At 57.5% G+C, this 22,881-nt stretch overlaps 1 protein-coding gene across 5 annotated transcripts; it reads right to left on the reverse strand.

Moving 5' to 3' along the window:
- Nucleotides 1-6,997: 6,997 nt before the first annotated feature.
- Nucleotides 6,998-22,881, reverse strand: PDLIM7 (PDZ and LIM domain 7). Of its 5 annotated transcripts, none has more exons than XM_059417477.1 (13): nucleotides 22,779-22,881; nucleotides 21,715-21,821; nucleotides 17,997-18,148; nucleotides 17,886-17,916; nucleotides 16,892-16,908; nucleotides 16,507-16,643; nucleotides 16,309-16,345; nucleotides 15,277-15,338; nucleotides 14,885-15,131; nucleotides 13,749-13,929; nucleotides 7,739-7,859; nucleotides 7,525-7,640; nucleotides 6,998-7,361 (listed from the first exon to the last, which is right to left on the reverse strand). In XM_059417477.1, exons 2-13 carry the CDS (start codon nucleotides 21,808-21,810, stop codon nucleotides 7,275-7,277), a joined length of 1,284 nt encoding a protein of 427 aa, XP_059273460.1. In that variant the 5' UTR covers nucleotides 21,811-21,821; nucleotides 22,779-22,881; the 3' UTR covers nucleotides 6,998-7,274. The 5 variants fall into 5 exon arrangements, with proteins under 5 accessions (XP_059273460.1, XP_059273459.1, XP_059273458.1 ...); XM_059417476.1 differs by having other exon boundaries at nucleotides 15,277-15,347; XM_059417475.1 differs by lacking the exon at nucleotides 16,892-16,908 and adding an exon at nucleotides 17,285-17,403.

The raw sequence follows: 22,881 nt of genomic DNA on the forward strand, positions 1-22,881 counted from the left end.
GCAGGCTCCGCCCGGCTCGCTCCCTCCGCGCGCTCGGTCCTAGCGCCGCCCTTGCCCGGCCCAGGGGGAGGGCCGCCCCCCCTTCCCGGCCTGCCCCGGGGCGCCCCCACGCCCCTCACCCACCGCCCCTGCGCGCTGCGCCCCGCAGCGGATCTGCCCTTCCGCTCCCCAGGCGCGTCTCACCCACGTCCCAAACCCTCGCCTACCGTGTTCCCGACGTGGGCGCTCACCCTCTTCCCCAGCCCCATACCCCGCGGCGACCCCACCTCACCAAGATTCCTGTCTGCAGCCACTACCCGGGCCCAGCGTCACCCCTCTTCCTTTCCAGCTGCTGATCCCAGTCCCAAATCCACTTCATTCCAATTGGGCCCAGCCCCACTCCTTGCTTAAGTTTCTCCCCATCCCAGCCTCATCCACCCAAACCAGGTTAAATCCATTTGTGTCCAAACCCCCAACCCCAACCCAACTGGACCAGCCACTATGGCCCATCTGCAGCCCATACCCACCACTTCTGAAAGGTCCACTCCTAGACCATCCCCATCACTATCCACTGCCATCTGTGTCTCCAGGCCACATCCAACCCATTTCTTTCCTAGCCTACTCTCAACCCCATGCACAGGGCGCACCATACGCCTTCTCTAGCAGCACCCTCCTCAGTCCAGCCTACCTGATTCCCCTGGGGTTTCCAGTTTCCAACCACACCCCTCCATCCCTGCCTCCTTGATCATGCCCAGCCCCAACCTAGATCAGTACTCCAGCATTCCCAACTTCTTCTCCATCTCTGCCCCACCCCTCTTCTGGGCACCCCTCCCTTACTAGCTGCCCCCAGGGCGGTCTCAGATGGGGCCAGCCTAGGAATTCCTTTGCCTTCTTTCCCAAGCCTCAGGCCTCTCAGAGGAATCCCAAATACAGTTCCAGAAGCAGCATCTAACCCCAGACTCCCAGGCAGGGTTCCTCCAATGACACCACAGGACCAGCCTCCCGCACCTTTATTTCCCAAAGCTCCGAGTATAGAAGTTCCCTATCAGGGAGTGAGCACCACTGCCTCCTAGAACATCTCCACCACTTGCTGAGGTGGGACCCTGAAATCCTCCCTAGCTCTGTGAAGCCTTTCTACCTCCTACAAAGCCTCCCACCCCCATCTTCTGGGGGAAGGTGACAGAACCAAGCAAGCTTACTTGGTCCAGTCTGGGAGATGGAGGAGGAGGAGGTGATCCCCAGCTGGGCCTCTGAGTTCGGAGCTGGGTAATCAATTACACCAAGAGGAGAAAGAGATCAGTGTAGGTTGTTGATCAGAAGTGAGTCCCAGTGCCTAGAGTAGGAATAACCTCTTCACGTACCCTGTATTTCACAGACACCTGCCTGGGGAGCTCTGCACCCACTATGCCTATGGACCCCTGGCCCTGACAGTTTCTCCACAGCCCCCACTTGAAGCAAGTCCTGGGCAGAGTCAGTGGGATTCTGGGGCAGGAGGAAACCACAGGAGGGCCAAGGGGTGACTGGTAGGGGTAGGTAGAGGGATCTCAGGCCTCATTCCCCTCCTGCCTCCCTTGACGTGTCCCAGCTCAGAACTCCCCACCACCTCCTCCTCCCTAGCCTCCTTCCTGCTCACTCAATTTCACATCCAAAAAAGAGAAGTCCAATGAGCATGCTCTCCCTTCCTCAAATTCCTGTTTCCCCTCAGCCACCTACAAACTCTCTCCAGCCACCCCACTCTCACCTCTTTGCCATCTATATTTTTAAATAAACTTTTAATTTTAGAACAGTTTTAAATTTACAGAGAAATTACAAAGATAGTACAGAGTCCTCATATGTCCCATGCCCCGTTTTCTCTATTTTCAGGGGGAGAAAAGAGGGTTCCCTGCTTACAGGTCCTGGAGCCTACTCCTTCTGTTCTTCTTACCCTTTCCCCCTCCACATCATCTCCATCCTATAATTTGTAGATCTGCAATCCATCTCCTCCTGCTCCTGTTGCCCCTGGCACTGCTCCAGCCAAGGGTACTAGGGATCCTTAAGTTGCCAGATTTAGTGGCCCCATAATAGTCTTCAGTTTCCTTTGTCAGTGGGAGGAAGGTGGCCACTGATTGCCCTCTCCTCTGTGAATCTGCCTTTCTTCAGCCACATGCTACCCCCGAAACAAACCCATGTGCTCAGCTTTGGTGGGTGGGCTTCAGTGCCTCCTTGGAGGTCCTCCCACCAGGCTTTCATGTCTCCCACTCCCAGCACTGGTCACCCTTCACATCACTAACTTATTGGGTCTCTCCCATTGCTAGAGCACAAGTCCCCCTCCACACTGGGAGGCTGGTCCAGTGGCTTCTGGAGTACAAAAGCCAAGAAAAAGGGAGGATTCAGACCTAGAAGCTCATCACTTACTGTGTGACTTGGCTAAAAGGCTTCCCCTCTCTGAGTTTTCTCTTTGATGACTTCTAGGGACAAAATGTGACTGGATGGAAGCTTAAAAGATGAGAATTCCCTCCCCTCCTCCTCAAAGCCTGGCTGTCCCCCACATCCCATGCCTGTCTTCCCATTCTGTGCTTCTCCACAGCTCTCAGGGAAGGTTTTAAGGCTGACATGTTGACCTCAGCAGAGCCTTCTCTGCCCTTGTCCAGTCTCTGCCAAGTTCCAACCAGGCACTCCTTTAAGAGTGCCCATCATTGCTCCAGTGCTCACCGCATTTCCCAGGCATCGGCCCCTGGTATGGGGCCAGCCACCCGACCACGTCAGCTCTGCTCCTGGTAAGTCCATTGCTGTCACAGCACAGGGCACAGACTTTGCCAACTGGGTGACCTTACACTTGTTGCTGGACCTTTCTTGTCTCCCTCCTCTTCAACTTTATATAAAACAGAGATGGTCATGATGGTGCCTATCTTACAGGGTCTGTCTGAGGATTTAAAAAAAGGAGCAAGTGCCAGCTGCACATAGTAGGTGCTGTTGATGTTGGCAGTCGTTATTGTTTCACAGCTGGGAAGACTGAGGCTCAGAGAGGGGCAGTGACTTGCCCTGCGGCATGCAGCTGGTGAGTGACAAAGTCTGGATGGGAACCCAAGCCTGTCCTCTGTCACTTGATGCCTCAGGCTCTCCCTGCTTCCCCTCTTAGCACTCTCATTTCCAGGGGTTGTGGCCTAACCTAGAGTTTGGTCTGAAGTAGGTCTTTAGGCTACAGCTGTGGAGGCTAGGGATGGGACTCAGGGGGAGTCTCCCGGGCTTGGAGGGGAGGAAGTGTGCCCAGTGCTGGGGATGTCCACAGTTAGGTGTCCCTGTCCCTGTCTTCTGGCTGCTTTTCCATGGCAGGCTTCCGAGGGGAGCACATAGTCCTGGGTCGGTGGCTCAAGGCAGAGACTGCTTCTGGGATCGACATGTCTCCCAAGTCAGTCCCGTGGGCGTCGGCTCTGAGACTATTGCTGGAACCATCAAGAAAGGTTCCACTGGAGCTACTGGGCAGGCAAGATGTGGGCCTGGGGCTGGTTGAGGGCCATCTTTGCCAATAGTGGCAACACCCACCTGCGAATATAGCCAGCACGAAGAAAACAGGGCTGAGAAATAGTGAGCAAGAAAGCAAGCTGAGAGAGACTCCGGCTGTCATTGACCTTTCCAGTTAAATGAGACAAATTATCCCTATTTTTGCTAAAACTAGTTTGAATGGCAGCTAAAAGGGTCCTTCCTAATCTACCTAATCCCCAAGTAGTACTTACTTTTGTCCTTGGCAGGGACATGGGTGAAAGCTGAACTGGCCTTTTAGTGCCCCACCCTGCCCCAGCCCTGAGAGGGAGGACCTCTGTGGCCACTTTGTGGTGACCTCACCATACAATCTCCCAGGGCTAGACCAGCCCGCTGCAGCCCCCGCCCCAGTTCTTCCCAGACTCCCAGCAAGCTTCTTGCTCCACTGTGGCCCCTGGAGCCCTGGCCCCCACCCCTTCCAGACCCTGTTAGGGAGGAGCCCTTCCTCGCTCACGAGGTTGTTGGAATCCCAGCCAAGCGGCTGATCCCTGAGTGCTGTGGGGCTCAGCGCTTCAGCCCACGGCCTCAGCTTCCTTTCCCTAGCAGAGCTGCTTGGAGGGGTCCACAGGACTGTGAATGTTCCAAGGCTACATGGGACCTGGCACTGAGGAGGCAGCCCCAGAATCATCAGTTCTCTATACTCTGTACTCTGGTGAAACAGTCCCTCGCCCTGCACCGCATCTCTCCCCGCTGACTTCAAATGAGCTCAAACCGCTCAGAGAGGGCAAAAGCCCCTCCCCCGCCCGCCGCCTCTCCAGTTGCCCACTCGTGCCCCCCGTCGTGGGCTCTGCCCCCTCGGTTGGAAACTGTACTCTCCAAGGGCGCTAATGGCCTCCCTGCCTGGCACAGGGACATTTCCCAGTCCCCATAGCCTCCACCCACACAGCCTCACACCCCACCTTTGGAACACAGTGATCCCTACAGCTCTTTGTGGGGCGGGGGGGTGGGGGGCAGCTGGGAGGTGTGGGGGGGTGCACTGCAGGCTTTGATCCTTGGAGCAGCAGACCCAGGCCATTCTGGCTGGGTGGCTCTAGACAGGTCACTCTCTGAGGCTCTCTCTTAAGTGATATTGTATGATTAAATTATATATGAGGTATTGCTCTGTGGTTCCTAGCAGAGGGTTGGGGCATTCAGAGCAGGTACCCCCACGCTATGTTTATTTCCATCTAGGCTAGCTCCTCTTTCCTGAGATGGTGGTTGGGGATCGAGGCGGGGGGGGGGGGGGGGGGGGGGGGGGGGACAGCTCTCTGCTCTTCACCCTCCCCTCCCAGTCCATCCCCTCCCCCAACTTCCCCTTCTTTAACCACCTTCCCTGGGCAGAAGCCTCCCAGCTTCCTCCCTCCACCCGTCTGGGCCACCCAGCTGACCCTGGCTGCTGGTGGTCCAGCTTCCTCCTGGCCCACCACAGACAAGCCTCTTAAGAGCTGTCTACAGTCTCTCATCTCCTCATTCCACATCTCACCAGCCCTCCTCCTTGTTCCTCTCACCAGGGCTGCTGCCCCAGCTCTGCTAACTGATCTGGCAAGTGTTGTCGCTCTGTTGTGAAACGCAATGCTATGGGGACTCCTTGGCCTTATCTGCCTGCATGACACTGTTGGCAACTTCTGGAAACACTCCTGCCCTGCCCCTGCCTCCCTGCTCCGAGCATTCCAGAGGCTATCATCTGTCTGCTTCCTCTGCCCACTGCTGGGATGTTGCTGCTTCCTGGCCTCTCCTTTCTTCCCTGGCTGTCCTCACACTGGATTTGTTCCATGTTTATTATTTTTTTTTAACAGGTAAAAAATAATTGAATTTAATTGCCAACATCCAAAAACCAGATTTCACATAAAAGTCTGAATCTCTGGATGCTGTTGGTAAACTGTCGGGTTTGGCACCACTGGGCATTCCTACATGGTGGCCCTTGCTTGGGGCCGAGGGTGGCTGCCCAGAGAAGACTTCCCCCAGACTGCTCCTGGCAGCACTCCCCATCATCCCCTGGGCTCTTGCTCACCTGTATCCATGGAAACCAAGGATGGACTGAGAGGGCTTCACGGTTCAAGAGAAGTGGGAGAGAGTACATTTCTTTGTGGAAGTGAAAGATACTGTGTTTAATATGCTAAGGATGTCTCAGTTGAAAGGAAACCACATCTTACCTGCTTGACTCCTGCTGTGTGATGTGCCTTGCCCCTGCTCCTCAGCTCTGGACATCAGTTACAAGCATCTGTGACCTCCCTGGCCCTGTCCCAAACTCATTCCTGAGTTGAATATGAGGTGAATAAGGACTGGAATCTTCATCTGCTCTCTGATCACATAAATGTCCCACAGGCACCCCATGCAGTCATTCAGCATTCACTGGGCCTCCACTGTGTGCCAGCACTGTTCTAGGCTCTGGTGAGGTGTGATGAAAATAACACAGGAAGCCCCATCTCCGGGGGTCCTCAAGAGAACGCAACAGAGAGGCCATCTCTTCTTCTGAGAAGGATGGGCCCAGGGACCTGCTGAGAATGCCAGCAACTTCAGACACGCTCAAATGTCCTCATGCCACGTTGTCCTGGCTATAGTCTGGGCCTCTCCTCAGTCTCTCTCCAGTCCAGGCTTGAGATGGGAGGGAGAGATGACAGTTCTTCTAGGGTGGGGGAGGGCATCAGTGGGAAGCAAGAAGCCCCAGAGAAAGATGGGGCCACTGCCAGAACCTCCAAGTTTCAAGACAGCAGGCAGAAGGGAGTTTCCAAGGGGCACTCGCTGAAGGGTGCCCAGCTTCAGGCCTCTTGTCCAGTCTGTTCATGGTTCAGGAGCCATGAAACCCTCAATCAGGTCTCCTCAATGGAGAAGTCCTCAAATTGGAGCTCTTTTCAGCTCCACAATGAGAGTAGAGCCCTCCCAGGGCAGCTGGAAGGATGGCTGAGCTAGTGTAATGCCTGGTGTACTCCAGACGCATAGCAGAGTTGCCTTCCTGCCTCTCCTCACCCCTCATCCCTCAGGCCCCCACTCTAGGCTCCCTGGGAGTCCCTGGGTCCCATCTCTGCCAAGTCACTTTCTGCTCCTCTCTTTCCACGGCCCCTCCTCCTAGCCCCCCCTCCCTCTGTCCACCTTGCTCACAGATTTTGGAGCTCTTTCACGGGTTGCTTCACTATTTCATACTCTTCTGTGCTCTGACCCCCCTTGCGATGCAGTCCTAGCTCCTTGGCCAGGCACCTGTGGCCTCCCAGGCCCTGGGGGGCTGGGCTCTCCAATCCCACCCTCTGCTGTGGCATTCGGCTGACACCTCTGGGCCTTCGCTCTGGTTGTTTTCCACCTCCCATCTCTGCAGACGTACCTCCAACTCCTTTTCTCTGTCCCTCAAGCCAGTCCCAATCTGGCACCTCCACATTCCCCCCTGACCTTCTCCTGCTGACCATGAGCTGTCCTCATAACAAGGATGACCAGGATGGCCAGCCCTGGGAAAACCATCTTAATCTCCACCCTTCTGCAGGCCTCCAATCCCACCCTTCCTAGTGCACAGGCAGGAGCACACGCCGGACACGGCTGGATATAGGTTTATTGTGGCACTGGGTGTGCACAGGGGCTGGTGTGGCCAGCACCAGTGTGTGATGGTGGTGGAGGGAGTGGGGGGGAAATGGAGGGAGTGCGGGGAAATGATGAGGGGAGAGGGCAGGGCCCAGGGAACCCCAGGCTCAGGCCAGGAGTTGGGTGGGGGGGGGGTGAGCTCTGCCAGCCCTATCCAGAAGTCTGGGGTGAGCCTCCGGAAGGAGCTCCCTCTGGCTGGGCTGGAAGAGGCGGCCCTGGGTAGGAGTGGCTCACACGTGGGAGAAGGCGTGGCTCTTGCAGAGGGGCTTGTCCTTCTTGGAGTAGAAAGTCTTCCCTTCCAGGTTGATCTGGCATATCTGAGGACAGCCAGGGTCAAGCCACATGGGGCTGGGGGAGGCAGGAGGGTCCCCTTCCCAGCCTCTCATGAATTCCAGAGGCAGGGAGTGGAAGGGAGGCTGGTGAACAACACGGGGCTGGGGGGTGGGGGGCAGACCTGAGTCCAAGGCAGGGGGCACTCACCGCACACACGAAGCAAGTATCATGCCAGCTGAAGCCCAGCGCCTCCAGGAAACGGTCCCCTGCGTCGATCTTGAAGTCACAGCCCCGGCACTTCGTGCCAAACATCTTCTCATAGTCTGAGGATGAAGGCAGAGAGGAAGGGGGCCCTGGGTTTTCAACTGCCCCCACCAACCCCTTACCCATGGCCACCCCCCACCCCGCTGGGGCCCCCTACCTCGCTCGCAGTAAGGGGCACCTTCCTCCATGTAGAAGGCCCTGTTCCGAATGGGCGTCTTGCAGGCTGCACAGGTGAAGCACTGCACGTGCCAGGTCATTTTCAGGGCGTGCATGATCTCCTAGGAGGACGCTACAGTCACCAGGCAGCTTGGCCCCTCCTCTCCAGAGCTGGGGACACAGGAAGGCTGGCCATGGGCCCTCTTCCTTCCCATGGTAAACGTCACATCTGCACACCCATCACATCTGCACACCCACCCTCCCCACTCTACCTCCAGCCCTGCGGTCTCCCCAAGGTCGGCCACTGTGCCTTGCCTCTGCACCCCAAACCCACCTCTCCCCACAGCTGTCCCCAGCTCAGCTGGCAGTAACTCCCTCCTTCATCTGCTCAGCTGAGACGCCCCTTTCTTTCATACACCCCATCAAAGCTGCCAAGAACCCGTTAGGTCCTCTGTCAAGGTGCATCCAGATCCCTACCACTTCTCATTGTCTTCCTGATGTGGAATGTGAGCCTCGGCCAGGATGCCCTGGTGGGGGCCGGAAACGCCCCTCTGAGCTCCTCCAGCCGCCCCTGCAGGCTGAGGTCAAGCTGAGCGAGGCCACATTGCCCTCTGCTGGAATCCCGGCCTACGCTGCATCCTCTGCTCTCCCCACATTGCCTCTGGCCCTCCGCTGGTGCTCCAGTCTTGGGGCTTCACATGGGCTGTCCCCTCCACTTGACTGTCTACCCCACGTATGTCCCAGGTCTCACCCCTTACTGCCTTCCAGTTTCTGCTCGTGTCCCCTTCTCCAAAGGCCTGTTCTGACAACACCAGTTAGTACTTCCCATAGGCTCGTCCAAACCTACGTTCCTAAGATCTTTAATTCTGTTCTCTACATCCCTCGGCAGGTTTTACTAACACAGGACCCCATGATGTATTTATTGCTTAGCATTTCCTCTCCTCCCTTCTTCCTGATCAAATGTAAGGTCCAGGAGGGAATGAGGTGTGATACTTCTAGAAGCTGATATGCAGCAACAGTGCCCATCCCTGTGGGTGCTCAAACCTGCTTAATGGCCTGGGGAGGAAGCCGAGGCTTGGGGAGGATCTGTGATCTCTCTGGGCCCAGGCTGTCAATCTTGGGGGTCCAACCAGACCTTGCTTCTTAGCTGGGCAACTTGGCCCATAGCATTACTTTCTCTTGACACTTGGTTCCTTCCCTTGTGAATAGGGAACCTAATCCCAGCCTTGCAGGTTGTAAGGATGGCCCCATGTTTGAAGCTGGGGCTCTCAGACCCCATGCCTGCTGGGGCCTGGAAGTGTACCCCACAGGGCAAGATGTTCCTGGGGAGCACCTGTTTCTGCCTGTAGGGATAGTGCTGGGCAGTTCGTGCAGAAATGCCCGGAAGGCTTAGGTTGAAATCAGGGTGTTAAAATGAAATCTGATTTTAAGATACTGCCCGTTAATTTAAAATGCAGGTGTAGACCAAGCAAGACACATGGGCAACACCTGGCTCTCTGATGGCCTGTGGATGCCCTCCGCCTCTCTGTCACAGCTCACATACACCTCGCAACCACCCTGGCCAGGAAGTGACTGCCACCATGTTGGTGAGGCCCAGGGAGAGTGACCCACACCAGGTCACAGAGTCTCTAGATCACAGGAATGCGTTTCGTGGCCAGGTCCAGCTATCTCCAAAGCAGGCTTTTCCACTGCCTGGTGCTGCCTCATTTCAAGAAGCAGACAAAGGCTGTGGGGGAAGGAACTCGGCTGCAAGCTGGGAGGATGGTGGGCTTGGGCAAGAGCGGGGGTAGTCCAGAGCTGGGACCAGTGTGTGGCAGGAAGGCAGCTTTCTGCTGGTATTCAGAAGGACCTGGAAGCCAATTATCAGTATTTATTTTAATGCCCTAGTTTCCTCAATCTGTCTGCCTTTCCCCTCTCCACTGCCCTGAGCCAGGCCCCAGCAGCCTGTTCCCCTCTCCAGCTCAGTCTCCCCTTGCCCAGAGGAGGCTTGCTGTGGCAGAGCTGACCTCATCAGCCCCAGTGCCAAACTCCTAACACGGCCCCCGCTCACCTCTTCCGTCTCATCTCACACCCTTCCCAGGTGTTACCTTGTGACACAAGCTATTCCTTCTGCTTGGGGTGTTCTCTCCTGATCCTTCTCCAAGCCAGTTCCTACTCATTTTTAAAGTTCGGCTCAGAGGCCACTTCTATCCAGTCCTTCAAACATTTACTGGTCACCTCCTGAATCTAAAGCACGATATAAAGCAGACCAGCCGTGGTCCCAGCCCACAGAATTCACACCTAGGAAAAAGATGGGACAAAGGACTGGGGAGTAGTAAGCAAACTGTGGGGCCTTTGGTCTGGTGGAAAGGATGGGTATCAGGGAAGGTATTCCTGAGGAAATGAAAGGAGTCCCCGATGAGAAGGAACAAGGTAAAGAGGGTGCTAAAATAGCAATCCTGCTAGAAAGCACAGGCTATGTAAGGGCCCTGTGGTAACAGAAACATCACATGGGCAAAATGAAATGGGCCACATGGCTGGAGCACTGGAGAGGGACAAGTGGTGAGAGGGGACTCTTAAGAGCACAGGATTTCCAGCGGCCCCCAAACCTGGGTAGGTCTCCTCTAATGTGTCCTTCATGGTGTGCCGCTTCCCACCAACTCCCCGGAAACAATCTGATTGCCCTCTGTTTCTCTCTCTGTGCTCCAGACTGATCTCCCCGGGCAGCCACAGTTCTGAGCTCTGGGCACATATAGGAACGGAGCCCCTGTCAGGTTGGGGAGGTAAGCCTTCCCCGTTCCCCCCCGCCAGGGTGAGGTAGGGGCTTCCTAGAGTTTGTCAGACCCTGAGTCCCTATAAGAGAGAAGCTAAGGGCCCCTGGGCCTCTGTGGAACTTGAGCCTGGGTAGGAGTTCCTGGGGACAGAAGAGGGTTTGCCACCCAAGGCTTACTCCAGGATGTGGGAGCCAGCCAGGCCCTATTCGTCTTGGCGCCTCCTCTGTGTCCTGGATGATAACCCTGTCCACTCAGGACAGGGGTACAGCAGGACAAGAGTACAGGGTAATGCAGACAAAGCAGTCACTGAAGAATGGGGCCTTGATCTGTAGATGCCCAGCTCAAGAAAGGTCCTGGGATCCAGCCCATTCTCTTAGAACAGTCCAGTGGGGCATGGCCCAGCCTGGTGCGAAAAGGACCGTGATCTGGGGCAAAACTCCCTCATCTAGAAGATGGGAATCACCGCAGTTACTTCCTACGGTAGGACCGTGAAGTGGAAGCCCCACACACTGTAAGTGCCCCACAACACAAACTGTCACTATGACAAAGACTGTGGTCATATCCATTCCCCCCTTTCGGTCTACTGATGGAATCTCTGTTTTTGTTGCTGGCCACAAGGCTGCCCCAAACAGTCGGTCTCTCCCAAACTCCCTTGCAGCTCAGCATGGTCATGTGACCAAGGTCTGGCTGACAGGATGCTAAAATGGGGGTTGGGCAGCAGCAGCTTCTCAAGATGGCTGCCACGGCCCCCATCCCTTCTTCCCCTTCCCGCTTCCCGCTGGCTTTCTGAAATGTGGCAATTTTGGCCAAGGCTCGAGAGTCATCTCAGACTACCAATGTTAAGTAGGTGCAGAGAATGGCCAAGAAATAAGACACAGAGGCCTAGATCTGCCCATTAGTCCCAGACTGCCCACCCCTGGACTTTCTTAGGTGGAAAAGAAGCTGCCACTATTTGGAGTCTTCTACTGCTTGTGGTCAAGGTAATCCTTGCTAATGTGAACATCACCACAGAGCTCTCTGGCCACATTTGGCAGCCCTGCCTCGGTATCCAGAAATAAGGAGAAGCAGGAAATGTGAGGAAGAGCACAAGCTGAGAGTTAAGAGCGCCTGGGGCTCTTCCAGCTTAGCCCTCGTGCTCTGCAGCCTGAAGCAGCTTCTGCCGCTCTCTGGGCTTCAGTTTCCATACAGGTGCGACAGGAACCCCATTAGCTTTTCACCCTGCCTGGTTCTGCCCCCTTTTCCTCTGGCGGTGCCCTTGACCCCTGACACCCTCTGAGTCCTACCCACCTAGTAGGAACTCCTGGGGGCAGGGCCCAAACCTGTTACTTCATGAGGCATTCTCGAGCATGGAACACACTATCTGGCACACTGTCCACATTAAATAAAGAGAATGAACAAGTGAAGGTAGATGGCCCATCATACTGTGCCCGTGACACACCGAGCCAGGCTCCAAGCCTGGCTCCTGTTGGGAGCGGGACTGCCCTGCAGAAAACATGGCCAGGCTCTGTTGTGTGTTTAGACTCAGTGGGAAGAATGGGATTTTTGAATCACAGATTTGTGTCTGGGTTTCTGGCTTTGGCACTCCATAGTCCTACACCCTCCAGGCACAGTAAATTATCCTTCAGAATTTCTGTCTCCTCGTGCACTGGAGGTGGCAGAACTGTGGGTCAGCTTCCTCAAAGCCTGTCACGACCCCCTTCCTTTTTGCCTTCTTCTCATGGAAGATGAAGGCTTAAGTACTGGGTTTGCCAACCTCCCCTGCAGCCCAGGTGCTCACAGGATAACAATTCCAAACACTGGGATAAAGATGCAAGTTCCTGGTTTTTCTTCCAGAATCAAAAGCAAAAACCTTGTTAAAATCATGCCATTTGGCCTTGCCCTCTCCTGCCCACCTGCAACAAGAACACAAGGCCTGGGGCTTGAGCAGTTCTTGGGGAACTGTGATATGAGAGGCTTGGGGACAAGGGTCTACATGCTACTGATTTCGGAGCCAAAGGCAGGAAAAGTCTAAAGGCATCCTGAGCTGCAGTTTCAGCCCTGGAATTCTTGTGAGTGAAGTAAATAAACCCTTCTGCTGAAATCTCTGTGGCGAGGTTTTATTATTGTCGCTGAACACAACCCCATTGACTAGTTACTGGGATCCGCGCAGACCTCCCTCTGCAGGTGAGGCCATCTTGTTTTACTTCGGGGAAACAATCCTCCCTCAGTCTGTCTGTGGTGCGGGTGGGACCATCCGACCTCTGCTCCACTGGGTAGCACCCACGCCCGGCTAATCCAAGTCCTGAGGCTCGGGCCAGAGATGTGCCTGGGACACAAGTTAGTCCCACTAGCATCAGCACCAGGACCCCCGATGCATCAGCTGGCAGGGGCACGCCTATCCTTCCTGCAGCGTGAAACTGGGGTCACGCTGGAGCCACTGTGGCGCCACCTTTGCCACCTTCTAAGGACAAGTATGCAGGGAATGAAGCCAACACAGATGACAGAGGCAAGTTGGGAAAAGTCTTGATGATCCCAGGTTCTGCCTTCAGCTGGGCCTGAAGCGAGTGCCCCTTGGGCTTTCTGAGTATTTGAGCCCATATACAGAACCTTCTGCTTTTCAGAAGTCAATGTTATACTTCACTTTTATGACAGACCTGCTAACTAAAAAAAACACCCCAAAAAGAATTTTACTTTCACAAAGAAAGGCATAAAGTGAGAGTGTTCAGCGCTTGTTTCGTAGTGAGCCATCCCAGAGGCAGCACACAGCCCTCACCTGAGCAAGGGACCCTGCCCGGCTCCTGCCCCGGGAGCCATACTCCGCATCCGGGCACCAGGCCACATCCTGGCACCAGGTACCCACGGCTCTGAGCTGTGTCTGCAAGCATCTGTGCTTTATCTTGATTTACTTTGTGCATCTGTTAGCAAGATGTGTCTGAAGGTATCAGGAAAGCCTACACGAGGTTATTTTTTAGGCCTGGGAATGCTCAAATTTTCTTCCACATAAATTAACAGTACTTGCTTCTTCACTATGCCATTTCAGCTTGTGGAAGTTTTCACGGGAACACTCTACTTTCAGAGAGCTGGGGAAACCCGTGCCACTCTTGCTTGCTTGAGCCCCTCAGAGTAGGACTTCGGTCATTGGGGAAGATCTTGGCTAACACAAAGTGAGGCTAGGAGAGCATCCTGTTTATTAAGATGCTAAGGACCCAAAGGAGTCCCGAGAGGTGAGCCCCCAGGCCCAAGCGCCCTCCCCTCCGCCCACCCACCAGCCCCACTCACGCCTGTGATCTTCTTCTTGCACTTGGCACAGCTGGGCGCATAGCGCACATCATAGCAGGGTGGGCAGAAGATGGCCCCCTTCTCCTCAAAGAAACCGCCCTCTTCCAGGACCTTCCCACACTGGCTGCACACAAATTCCTCGGGGTGGTATGCGTGGCCCAACGCAACCAGGTAGCGGCCCCTGAGAGGGAGGTGAGGCCAGTGAGAGGGGGTGTATGCCTAGTCTGCAGATGGTTAGTGAATACCTACTCTGAAGCCTGGAAGGGAAATTCATTCTCCCCATCTTCCAGATAAAGGAGAAACAGGTTTGGGAGGTGACCCAAGTGATGACACAGTGATGAAGCCACCCTACTCTGATGACAAGACACGGTGCTCGATGGTGTTGGGATGAAGAGGAGGTTACACTGTGTGGGGGCTGCTGACCCAGGGCCCAGTGAGATAAACCAGAGGAACTGGTGCCCTGGGGGCAGGAGGCCCAGAGTGCCCAGCGGCTCTGAAGACCAGTGGGTACCTGAGCCGACCTTGGTGCCCACTCTGGCCCACTTGCCTGGTCCATCTGGCCTGGAGAGGGGCCTGTAGGCCCACCTCAATGTCTGAAGAAGGGGGCTCTTCGCAGAGCTGAGAGCTGACAGGCGTGAAGAGCAGTGCAGGACAAGGGCTGAGCACTAGCAAGGTTCTAGGGAGCTAGCATGCCAACTCTGGGCCCCAGGGAACAGGGCAGGGAGGGAGGGGCCTCGGGTCTGTCTGCTCTGAGAACAGAGGTTTTGGCAGGGATCAAGTGAGCAGGAGGGAGAGCAGAAGGGCTGAGAGGGACAGGCCCTTCCCTGCCCGGAGAGTGGTCTTTCTAGGGGTGAAGCCTGAGTGTGCTGTGGGCACATCCTCCATTTCAGCAGGGCAAATGCTGACAGAGGCTGACATGGGGTGGGATGGGTTGGGGGAAGGGATGCAGGATGCAGAACCTGAGGACCTAGGCCGGGTCCCTGCCCCCGCCACAACTGGGAACTGCATCCTTATCCTCCCACAGTGATGGCTGAGATGAGTGGGGAGCCAGGTGGGGACGCAGAGGTCGGAAACATACCAGGGCCAGGCTTTAGGACGGGAAAGGCCAGAGTAGGAAAAGGAACAGGGCCACCCACCGGATGACCTTGTGGCATTGGTGGCACACAGGAGTCTTGCCATTGTTGCCACTACCGGCTCCTGGGCCCCCTCCAGCGGCTGCCTGCACGATGGATGTGCGGTTCTGCAGAGGCGTGGGTGTGGCTGGCTGGCTGTGCCGGGTCAGCACCGTGCTTGTCTTGTCCGGGGCGTAGCGCTCGGCAAAGGCGGGGTCCACAGCCCAGGGTGGGCGGCTAGTGGGACTGGGGGTGGTAGGGCCTGCCGGGGCTAAGGAAAGTGGCTCCAGGGAGGTGCCCAGGGACCCCAAAGGTCAGGGGCTTGAGCCTGGGGCAGCCTGGAGGGCCCCCACCCCCATCCGCATTCCCCTGGAGGCTACCCACCCTTCTCCAGGCCCAAGCCCACTCTCTCTCACCAAGCCAGGGTTCCTGGGGTGTAGCTGAGGCTGGGGCTGGGGCTTCTGTCCTGGACACCTGGCTGCAAGATCTGCCATTCAAGGCCTTGTATGGTTGAGGCTCCTGGGGTGGCCCCACCCCCCCAACCTTGGTCCTGCTGGCCCCACGGGAGAGACGCCTGGGATCATGGGAGCTGCTGGGCTAGATTCCGGGTCCCACAGGGGTAGGTAAGGGCAGGGCAGCTCCTCCTAGCCAGGTTCCAGCTGGCAGGTCTGTCGTACAGGGCTGGGAGGTGGAGCAGGGCGCTCTCCCTGCTGAGATGGTTCTTGGGGCTTCCTCAGCCCCCAGATAGAGCTCTGATGGCAGGGCCTCCTCTGCCAGGTACCGCCCCCCACTGAGACCCAGACTGGCACGGCCCACACTGGGTCTGAACCATCTAACACCCCCACACCCAGAACACAAACCAAGCCCACGAAGATAGAAGGCAGAGGCAGAGGAAGCAGGGCTGAGAATGTTTATTTCCATGCTCCAGCCAGCACAGACCTGGCAGAGAATAATACCACAGGGCAAAGAGGTAAGGCGGTGTCAGACAGAGCCAGGCCCTCCACTAGGCCAGCAGGAGGCTCAGTCCAGGGGCAGGAAAGGAGGGAGTGAGGTAGGCGGAAGCTGCAGCGACTAAGAAGGGGGTGCCCTGGGTAGAAGGAACAGAGAGAGAGAGGCAGAGAGGGCAGTCGGCCGGTGAGGGCCGAGCTACGACTGCACGTTGAGCACGTGGGCAGAGCGCTGGTGGTGCCAGTCCCGGAGGCGGGTGTAGCGTGGGCTCTGCAGCTCCAGGACATACTTTTCCCTGGGGGGGCAGAGAGAAAAGGAGGAGGAAGTAGGAGGAAGGAGAGATGGAAGGGAGGCAGGGAGGGAGGATGGAAGGGAGGAAGGCAGGAAAGAAGGAAGGAAAACAGAGAGCCCTGGCTGGGGACCCTCAGGAGCAGACACAGGGTGGTGGCTGGAATGGGCGAGGCAGGAGGTGAGAGAGGGGCTACTGCGCATCCTTTTACCTTGATTTCTTCAGGTGCTCCTCATCCGGGTCTTGCACTGAGAGGGCAGAGGCAGGCATTGGCCAAGAGAAGTTAGAGGGCCACCCCAGCCCTGAGCCCCAGCGGAAGGTCACAGGGCACCAGAGCAAGCTCCAGCGGAGCCCGGGCCCAGGCTGGGGGCCAGCAGGAGAGTCCGCCCTGCCCTGGGCTGCCACTTACTGAACTCGGTGCCCGTGAGGTGGGCAAGGATGCGGAAGGAACGGGACTGGCCTGTCCCGGGCCGAGGCCGCCAGTCCTCTGTGTCCTCCATCAGCCGCTGCTTGCTGGCATCTGGGACCAGCGGCCGGAGCGGCTGTCTGTGGGGAGGGTGTGGCTCAGAACCTCACGCAGGGGGTGGGCCATGGGGGCAGCCCCTCCCGGGATTGGTGCATGTGGCTTATGGTGCTGGGAGAGTGGGGGAGCGCAAGGCCAGGGCCCTGCTTGGTGGTGGGGGGGGGGAGGGTAGCTAAGTGACAGGAAAGGAGGGCGGCTGGGGTGGGGAGGGGCCACCGCCCAGAATGCCAAAAGGAAGGAAAAAAGGAACAGGCAGAGGGGGCTCACTGACTTGTCAGGGGTCTGCACCTGTGAAGGAAATAGACAGATGGACAGATAAAGGGACAAAGGGACAGACACAAGGAAGAAGAAAAATGGCAAGGGGTCAGAGTAGCCAGGGGCAAGGCTGCACTGAGTGTCTGGGGCTCAGTCGCCCGACACCACACCCCAACCCAGGGCCACCAGCTGGGGGGTGTTGCCTGGCTCCCAGCGCCAGGAGGGTGCAAGAGCCACAACCCTCGGAGGGGCCCAGTGCCTACAGCCCCGCCCCGGCCGCCAGGGGTCGCTGCCGCACGGTTCCAGCCAGGCTGGGGCGCAACGCAGACTGAGCAGCAGCAGGGGCGTGGGGCCTCAGACAGAAGGCGTGGGCGGGGGCGAGGGCAGTGGGTGGGCAGGTCCGACGTACCCATTCTGTTGCAGGGCGCTGTCAGCGGGCAGGGGCGCCCCGAAGGGCCGGGCCGTCTTGTTGAGGGAGGCGCTGGGTGCAAAGGTGTACCGCGGGGGGTCCGCGGCGGGGGCCAGGGCCTGGGCAGAGACAGAGCCGGGCAGGGCAGGCAGGGGCGGGGATGCTGGACAGGAGGGGGATGCCTCTCTGGTGTGGAGAGGACAGCGGTTCTCCAGCCCCACACTGACACATCCGGCCGGGAGCATGGGGGCCAGGGCGGGGGTGGGGGGGACGACTCAGTTTTCAAGGGGCCCATGTGGGAGGATGATCTCAGCCCACCTGGGCCAAAGGGCAGATGAGTGCGGCTTGTAGCACAGGCCAGCGAGGAAGGCAGCAGACAGACAGGCAGACATGCGTGGTGCCCAGACCGTGCGGCAGCTCCTGGCCCAACTCCCAGTTTCCCAGACTCTCCCAGCTCTGGCCCCCACCCTCTATTTCCAGCCAGGAATGGGGTTATCAAGGGTATCAAGGCTCCTTGCTGTGGGAGAGGGCTAGTCAGCTCAGCAGTCCAATCCCACCCCTCCCATCACACAGATGTCACCCCAAGATGTCCTAGGCCTACCTTCTGCGGTTTGCTCTGAGGTGGCTGGGCCCTGGAGGAGAAGGGGAAGGGGTAATAGCAGGCCAGGCCTGAGGGTGCCCTCACCCGCCAGGTAGACCAGGGCCCTTGTACCTGCTGAGACCCAGGCTGAGGCGATCCCCACAGGCACGAATCCTATTCTGGGCTTCAATGTGCGTGAGGCTCCCCGCATTCTCCCCATCGATGCTCAGCACCCAGTCACCCACAGCCACACCGGCCTGTGCAGCTTTGCCTCCAGGAGTGAGCTGTGGGGAGATAGAAGGTCACGGCAGTCCAAGGCCTTTGCAGACCAAACTGAGGCCAATATTAGTCAACCCTGTTTAAGCTGTCCCTCTTCTAGAACCCAGAGGCCTCTTCATTCAATGCATTGCTCAGCAGCTGCTGAATACTGGAACCTGGGAGGGTGGGGTTCACATGAACTTCATAAACACCACAATCACCTCATTTGTTCACCTCCATGACCCCCCTCCCCCATGGGGCAGAACTGCTGTGACAGTCACCAAGCAGCCAACTTCCCAGCTCCAACCACAGTCTTTGAGGTCCCTGCTGGCCTCCTGCCCAAGCTGTCTCACCCAGCCCGTGGCTTGTGTATAATGCCACTTCCTCCAGGACACTAGGTGTCCTCTCACTGACCTCCTACACTCCCAGCACCCTGTCCTGGGGCCATCTGCAGGGATCTGCCAGGACCCTCTGAGAGCCAGGAATAGGCCCAGGTACCCCGTGAAGTGACTGAAGGGGGTCTAATGAGTCAGCTAGGGCTGTAAATGAGTGTTACCCTGAAGCCTTCGAATGCCACATCACCCTCTCCCCCAGTCATTTGGGCTCTGCCTTGGGAATCCCTGGTTCCTATGAAAAATGAAGGGTAGTAGGGGGCTGGCAGTAATGGTCACCACCAGCATGAACTGAGACAGTCATGAAGGAAGCAGAACTTGGCCCTGAGGTTAGGAGGGGCCATCAGGCCTTGGAAAGCCCCAGTGGGGTACTTCTCAGAGCCCTGATAGAGGTAACCCTGACAAACCCCACTGGGCGCTTCTAGCCCTCTAGCCCCTCAGAAAGGATGATGCAGCTGTTCGTGGGTCTAGCCCACAGAGCTGCCTGGGCATCTGGCAAGGGACCTAGCATTAAATACACTTCTACAGGCCAACTGGAAGGCCAATTCACATTTCATAGGTTGGAGGGTAGGACTGAGAGGTACTGGCTGCCCGTGGCCCAGGAGGCTCCTCAGGTGGGCTGATGCACAGACTGAGTTGAGGCAGGGAGAGGGGAGGTAGGAGGTTCTAGAGACATTTCCAGAAGGCAGAGAGACCAGATGCAGCACAGCGGCAAGAAGGGAGAGCTGCGTCTATTTCATGCTTGGGAAGTTAGAAGGGAAAGACAGCTGGGTGCCTCCTTCATCTGCTAAATGGTAGGAAGAGCAACTGACATTTATGGAGCACCTAATACTGTCACATGCTAATACTGACAATTCCAACAACCTGTGGAGTAGAGTCTGAGATTATATGCCTTTTACACATGGGAAAAAAAGGGAGTTTATGTAACTTGCCTCAAGCCACTCCATTAATAAGAGGCAAAGCCAGGGCTGACCCTGACCCTAAGGCTTCACTACAATACACTACCTCTGCTGAGTGTTGGGACCCAACTCAGAGGTCAGCCTACCTAGAACAATTCCCTAAACCCCTGGTCGGGTCTGGGGCCTAGATCTTCTTTCTCGCTTTTAGTTCAATCCAACAGCCCGTTATAACAAGCATAGAGAAGTGACACCCTCGAAAGGAAGTGACTTACTCAAGGTCATGATGAGTCACTAGAAGGGAAACCTGGTCCAGCCACTCCCTACCCACACAAGCTGGCTCCTGGGATGTGTGGGCTAAGCCTGAGGTAGAGGTCTTAGGGGTGAGCAGGAGCAGCTAGCTCCCAGGGAGGGGTGGGGATCTGGGGACTACTTCCTTTCCTGAATGAGGAGGACAGGAAGCACAAAAGGGATAGAGGAGTGGTCAGAGAAGTGGAGAGGGAAGCAGGAGAAAACCCTGTTGGGTGTGAGGTGGGGGGCTGGAGAGACAAGAAGGCCCGAGTCAAGGAGGGGGAAAGCCAGAGAGCTGGACACTGCAAAGGGTGGGGGTGAGTCAGCCTGAGGGCTCTAATGAGCAGCCCAACCCCCAAGTCTCAGACATTACCTCATCTCCCAGGCCTGGGCCCACAGCCAGCCCTAGCCCCTCCCTCCTCCCTGGGGTCAGGGGAGAGGGAAGGGCTGGCCCAACTCAGAAAAGACCACCCCACCCGCCCACCCACCAGGGCTTAGGTCCAACTCCAGCTTTGGGCTCAGCTTGTGGCCCCACCCACAGCTAGGGCTGCTGACAAGGGAGCTCAGACCCAGAGTGCCCCCAACAGGCCACATCCTAAAGTCCATCCCTCAGGCTATTATGTTGCCCATCCCCTCCAATGAAGAAACTGAGTCTGAGTCCAGCCAAGGCCTACAGCTCCCCAGCTACATGGGCTAGCACTTTCCCAGAGAGAGGGATACAGAACACGTTTTTAGGGCTAGCAAAGCTTGACAATTATGTAGGGTTGGGTTTGTGTAGTCAGGAGACCTAAGCTACCCATCTGGCAGGGCAGTTTCCAGGGGAATCCCACAGAAAGGTTCCTGGAAAGAACAGTGACCACCCGCCTGCCCTGGCCACCAAGCCCGATTCCCACAGACAGACTTGGCCTTGGGGGCCCTCTCAAGCTGGGCAGTGCCTGGACAACCTTCTGGCCCCCTCCAGGCTGTGCTTGCCTTGGGCTTCCTGCCAACAGCTGCCTGCCCAGTGGGCGCCTGGGTGGGCTTCTCTGGACAGGCGGATGTGGGGGCAGGAAGTCCCCGCCCCCTTCTGACCCCCAGGCCACAGACACCAGTCCAAGGGCTGGCCTCATTTTCTCTCGGCACCCTCTTTGTGTCCCACAACTGACCCTACTACAGTTGGAGCCATGTCCTCGTGGTCACCAGCCGAGGGGCCCACCAACGGCATTTAGGGGTTTAGGCCCCAGCCAGCTTTTTTCAGTTCTGTGGACTCTAGTCACCAGCTGGCCTTCCCAGCGTGGGATTGCATTCTTGGGCTTATAAGGCAATCCCCCTGCCACAGGGAGGAGCCAGCCCCAGCTCCACCCCTTCCAGGGCAGGGGCTCAGGAGCTGAAGTTAGAACCCTAGATCCCATACCCCTGATTTGGGTCAGGGGCCACTGCATCTCGCATAGGACCAATGGATGAAGATGGACAAATCTCACAGAGGCTGGGAAGTGCCCCCTCCCCCCAAAACTGCAGACTATCCCAGTGCCTGAATTCCAAGCCCTGCTTTGCCAAGGAATCACTGTAAAGGCCCCTCTACCTCTCTGAGCCCTGAGTTCCCACATCTGGGAAAAAAGGATGACAACTGCTATACCCTCGGTGGCAATGGCGCTGAAGTGAGATCCTGCAGTCAAGAGTGCCCTGGCTGGGGTTTAGCTCCAAGCATTGCTCCTTCAAGCAGCTTAGATACTTCCCAGAGACCTCAGGCTTCCCTCCTGCAGAATGGGCATCTCCCTGGGGCCTCAGAGGTGGCCCCAGGAGCTTTGTTGAATGGCATCAAGTACTGAGCAGTGCTGGGGAACCTTGGGTGCTCCTCTCCCAGTACCCACCTAGTTGGGAGCCTTTGTGGCAGATGTCTGCCACATCTCTGGAGCCAGATACCTCCTGCTCTATTGGACCTGGCTCACTCCTGCTCAGACTCCTTCCATCACCCATCAGAGACCTGAGCACCCAAAGACTCCTGGGGGAGCTTCTCCCCTAACGTTGGCTCACCCTGGAGATGGAGAGGGGCACATTGAAGTCCTTGCCCCCCTGGAGCCGAAAGCCCCAAGGTGCAGGCCCCTCCAGCACCACCTTGAAGGACTCCATGGTGCCTGCTCCTGGGAGGAAAGAAAAGGTGAGTGGACACCATGATGGGGGAGCAGGCAGGCCCAGCTCTGGACACCAGCCGTGGACTGGTGCCAGGCAGGCACGAGCAGCCGAGCAGCCATTGACACAGCCAGGGCCCCTGTAGGCGGGCACCTTGTCAGGTGTGGCTGGGTTTCTGGCTGGCAGACCTCATTCTGGGAAGGCAGGGGCAACTCCCCTCCCCCAGTGACTGAAATGATGAGGGGTTCCCCTTCTTCAGCCTTGAGGTTCTTATCATGCACAAATGGGCCGCAGGGCTAATTTGACACGGGCTCCCCCCAAGCCAGCCTTAAGCCTCGGACAGACTGCGGGTGAGTCAGGGGCCGGGCGCTCCTCTCCCCCGCCCCCAGGTCCCGACAGGCAGGCCGCGCTGAAGCCTGCTCGGACTATATAAGGCGTGTAAGCTGACACTGCGAAGCCAGCGGAGGGAGCACACAGGGGTTCGGGACGCGAGGGGGAGGGGTGGAAAGGGAGGCTGCTGGAGCGGGTCCTAGCCATTCCGGGACGGGTCGAGGCTGATGACGACCCCCGGGCGCTGGGAGAGACCGGGCGGGGCCGTGGCCCCTGCGGAAATCGGTGAGGGCTAGGACCCCAAAGCGTGGCCAGATAGGGGACTCATCCTGGAGCCCAGCTGGGGTGGCGCCTCCTACACAGGCCTAGTAGCATCCGGACGTGACTCAGTTTCCCCCGTCCGCCGCCCGGGCCCCATGCATTGGCCGAGTCCCGGGCGCAGGAAGCAGCGCAGGCGCCAATCTGCTCTGCCGCAGCCGGCTTCGCCGCAGGAAGGCGGGGGCGGGGGCGGAGGCAGGGGCCCAAGTTCGCTAAAGGAAGCGCAGCGCTGGCCCCGACCCCATTGCCCTCCGTAGTCCCCAGCAGGCTCTTGCCCTCAGCCTGGCCCAGCCCGAGACGCCCCGCGCGGCCGCCAGTACCTGCTCGGCCCCGCCGAGGCGCTGCTCGGTGGCTAGCCCCAAAGTGCCTCGTTGGGATCCACCACCCGTGTTCTGACCCCGCCCCCGCCGCCGCCGCCCGCTT

This window comes from Mustela nigripes, chromosome 12, assembly GCF_022355385.1.
Source record: "Mustela nigripes isolate SB6536 chromosome 12, MUSNIG.SB6536, whole genome shotgun sequence".
Classification (NCBI taxonomy): domain Eukaryota; kingdom Metazoa; phylum Chordata; class Mammalia; order Carnivora; family Mustelidae; genus Mustela; species Mustela nigripes.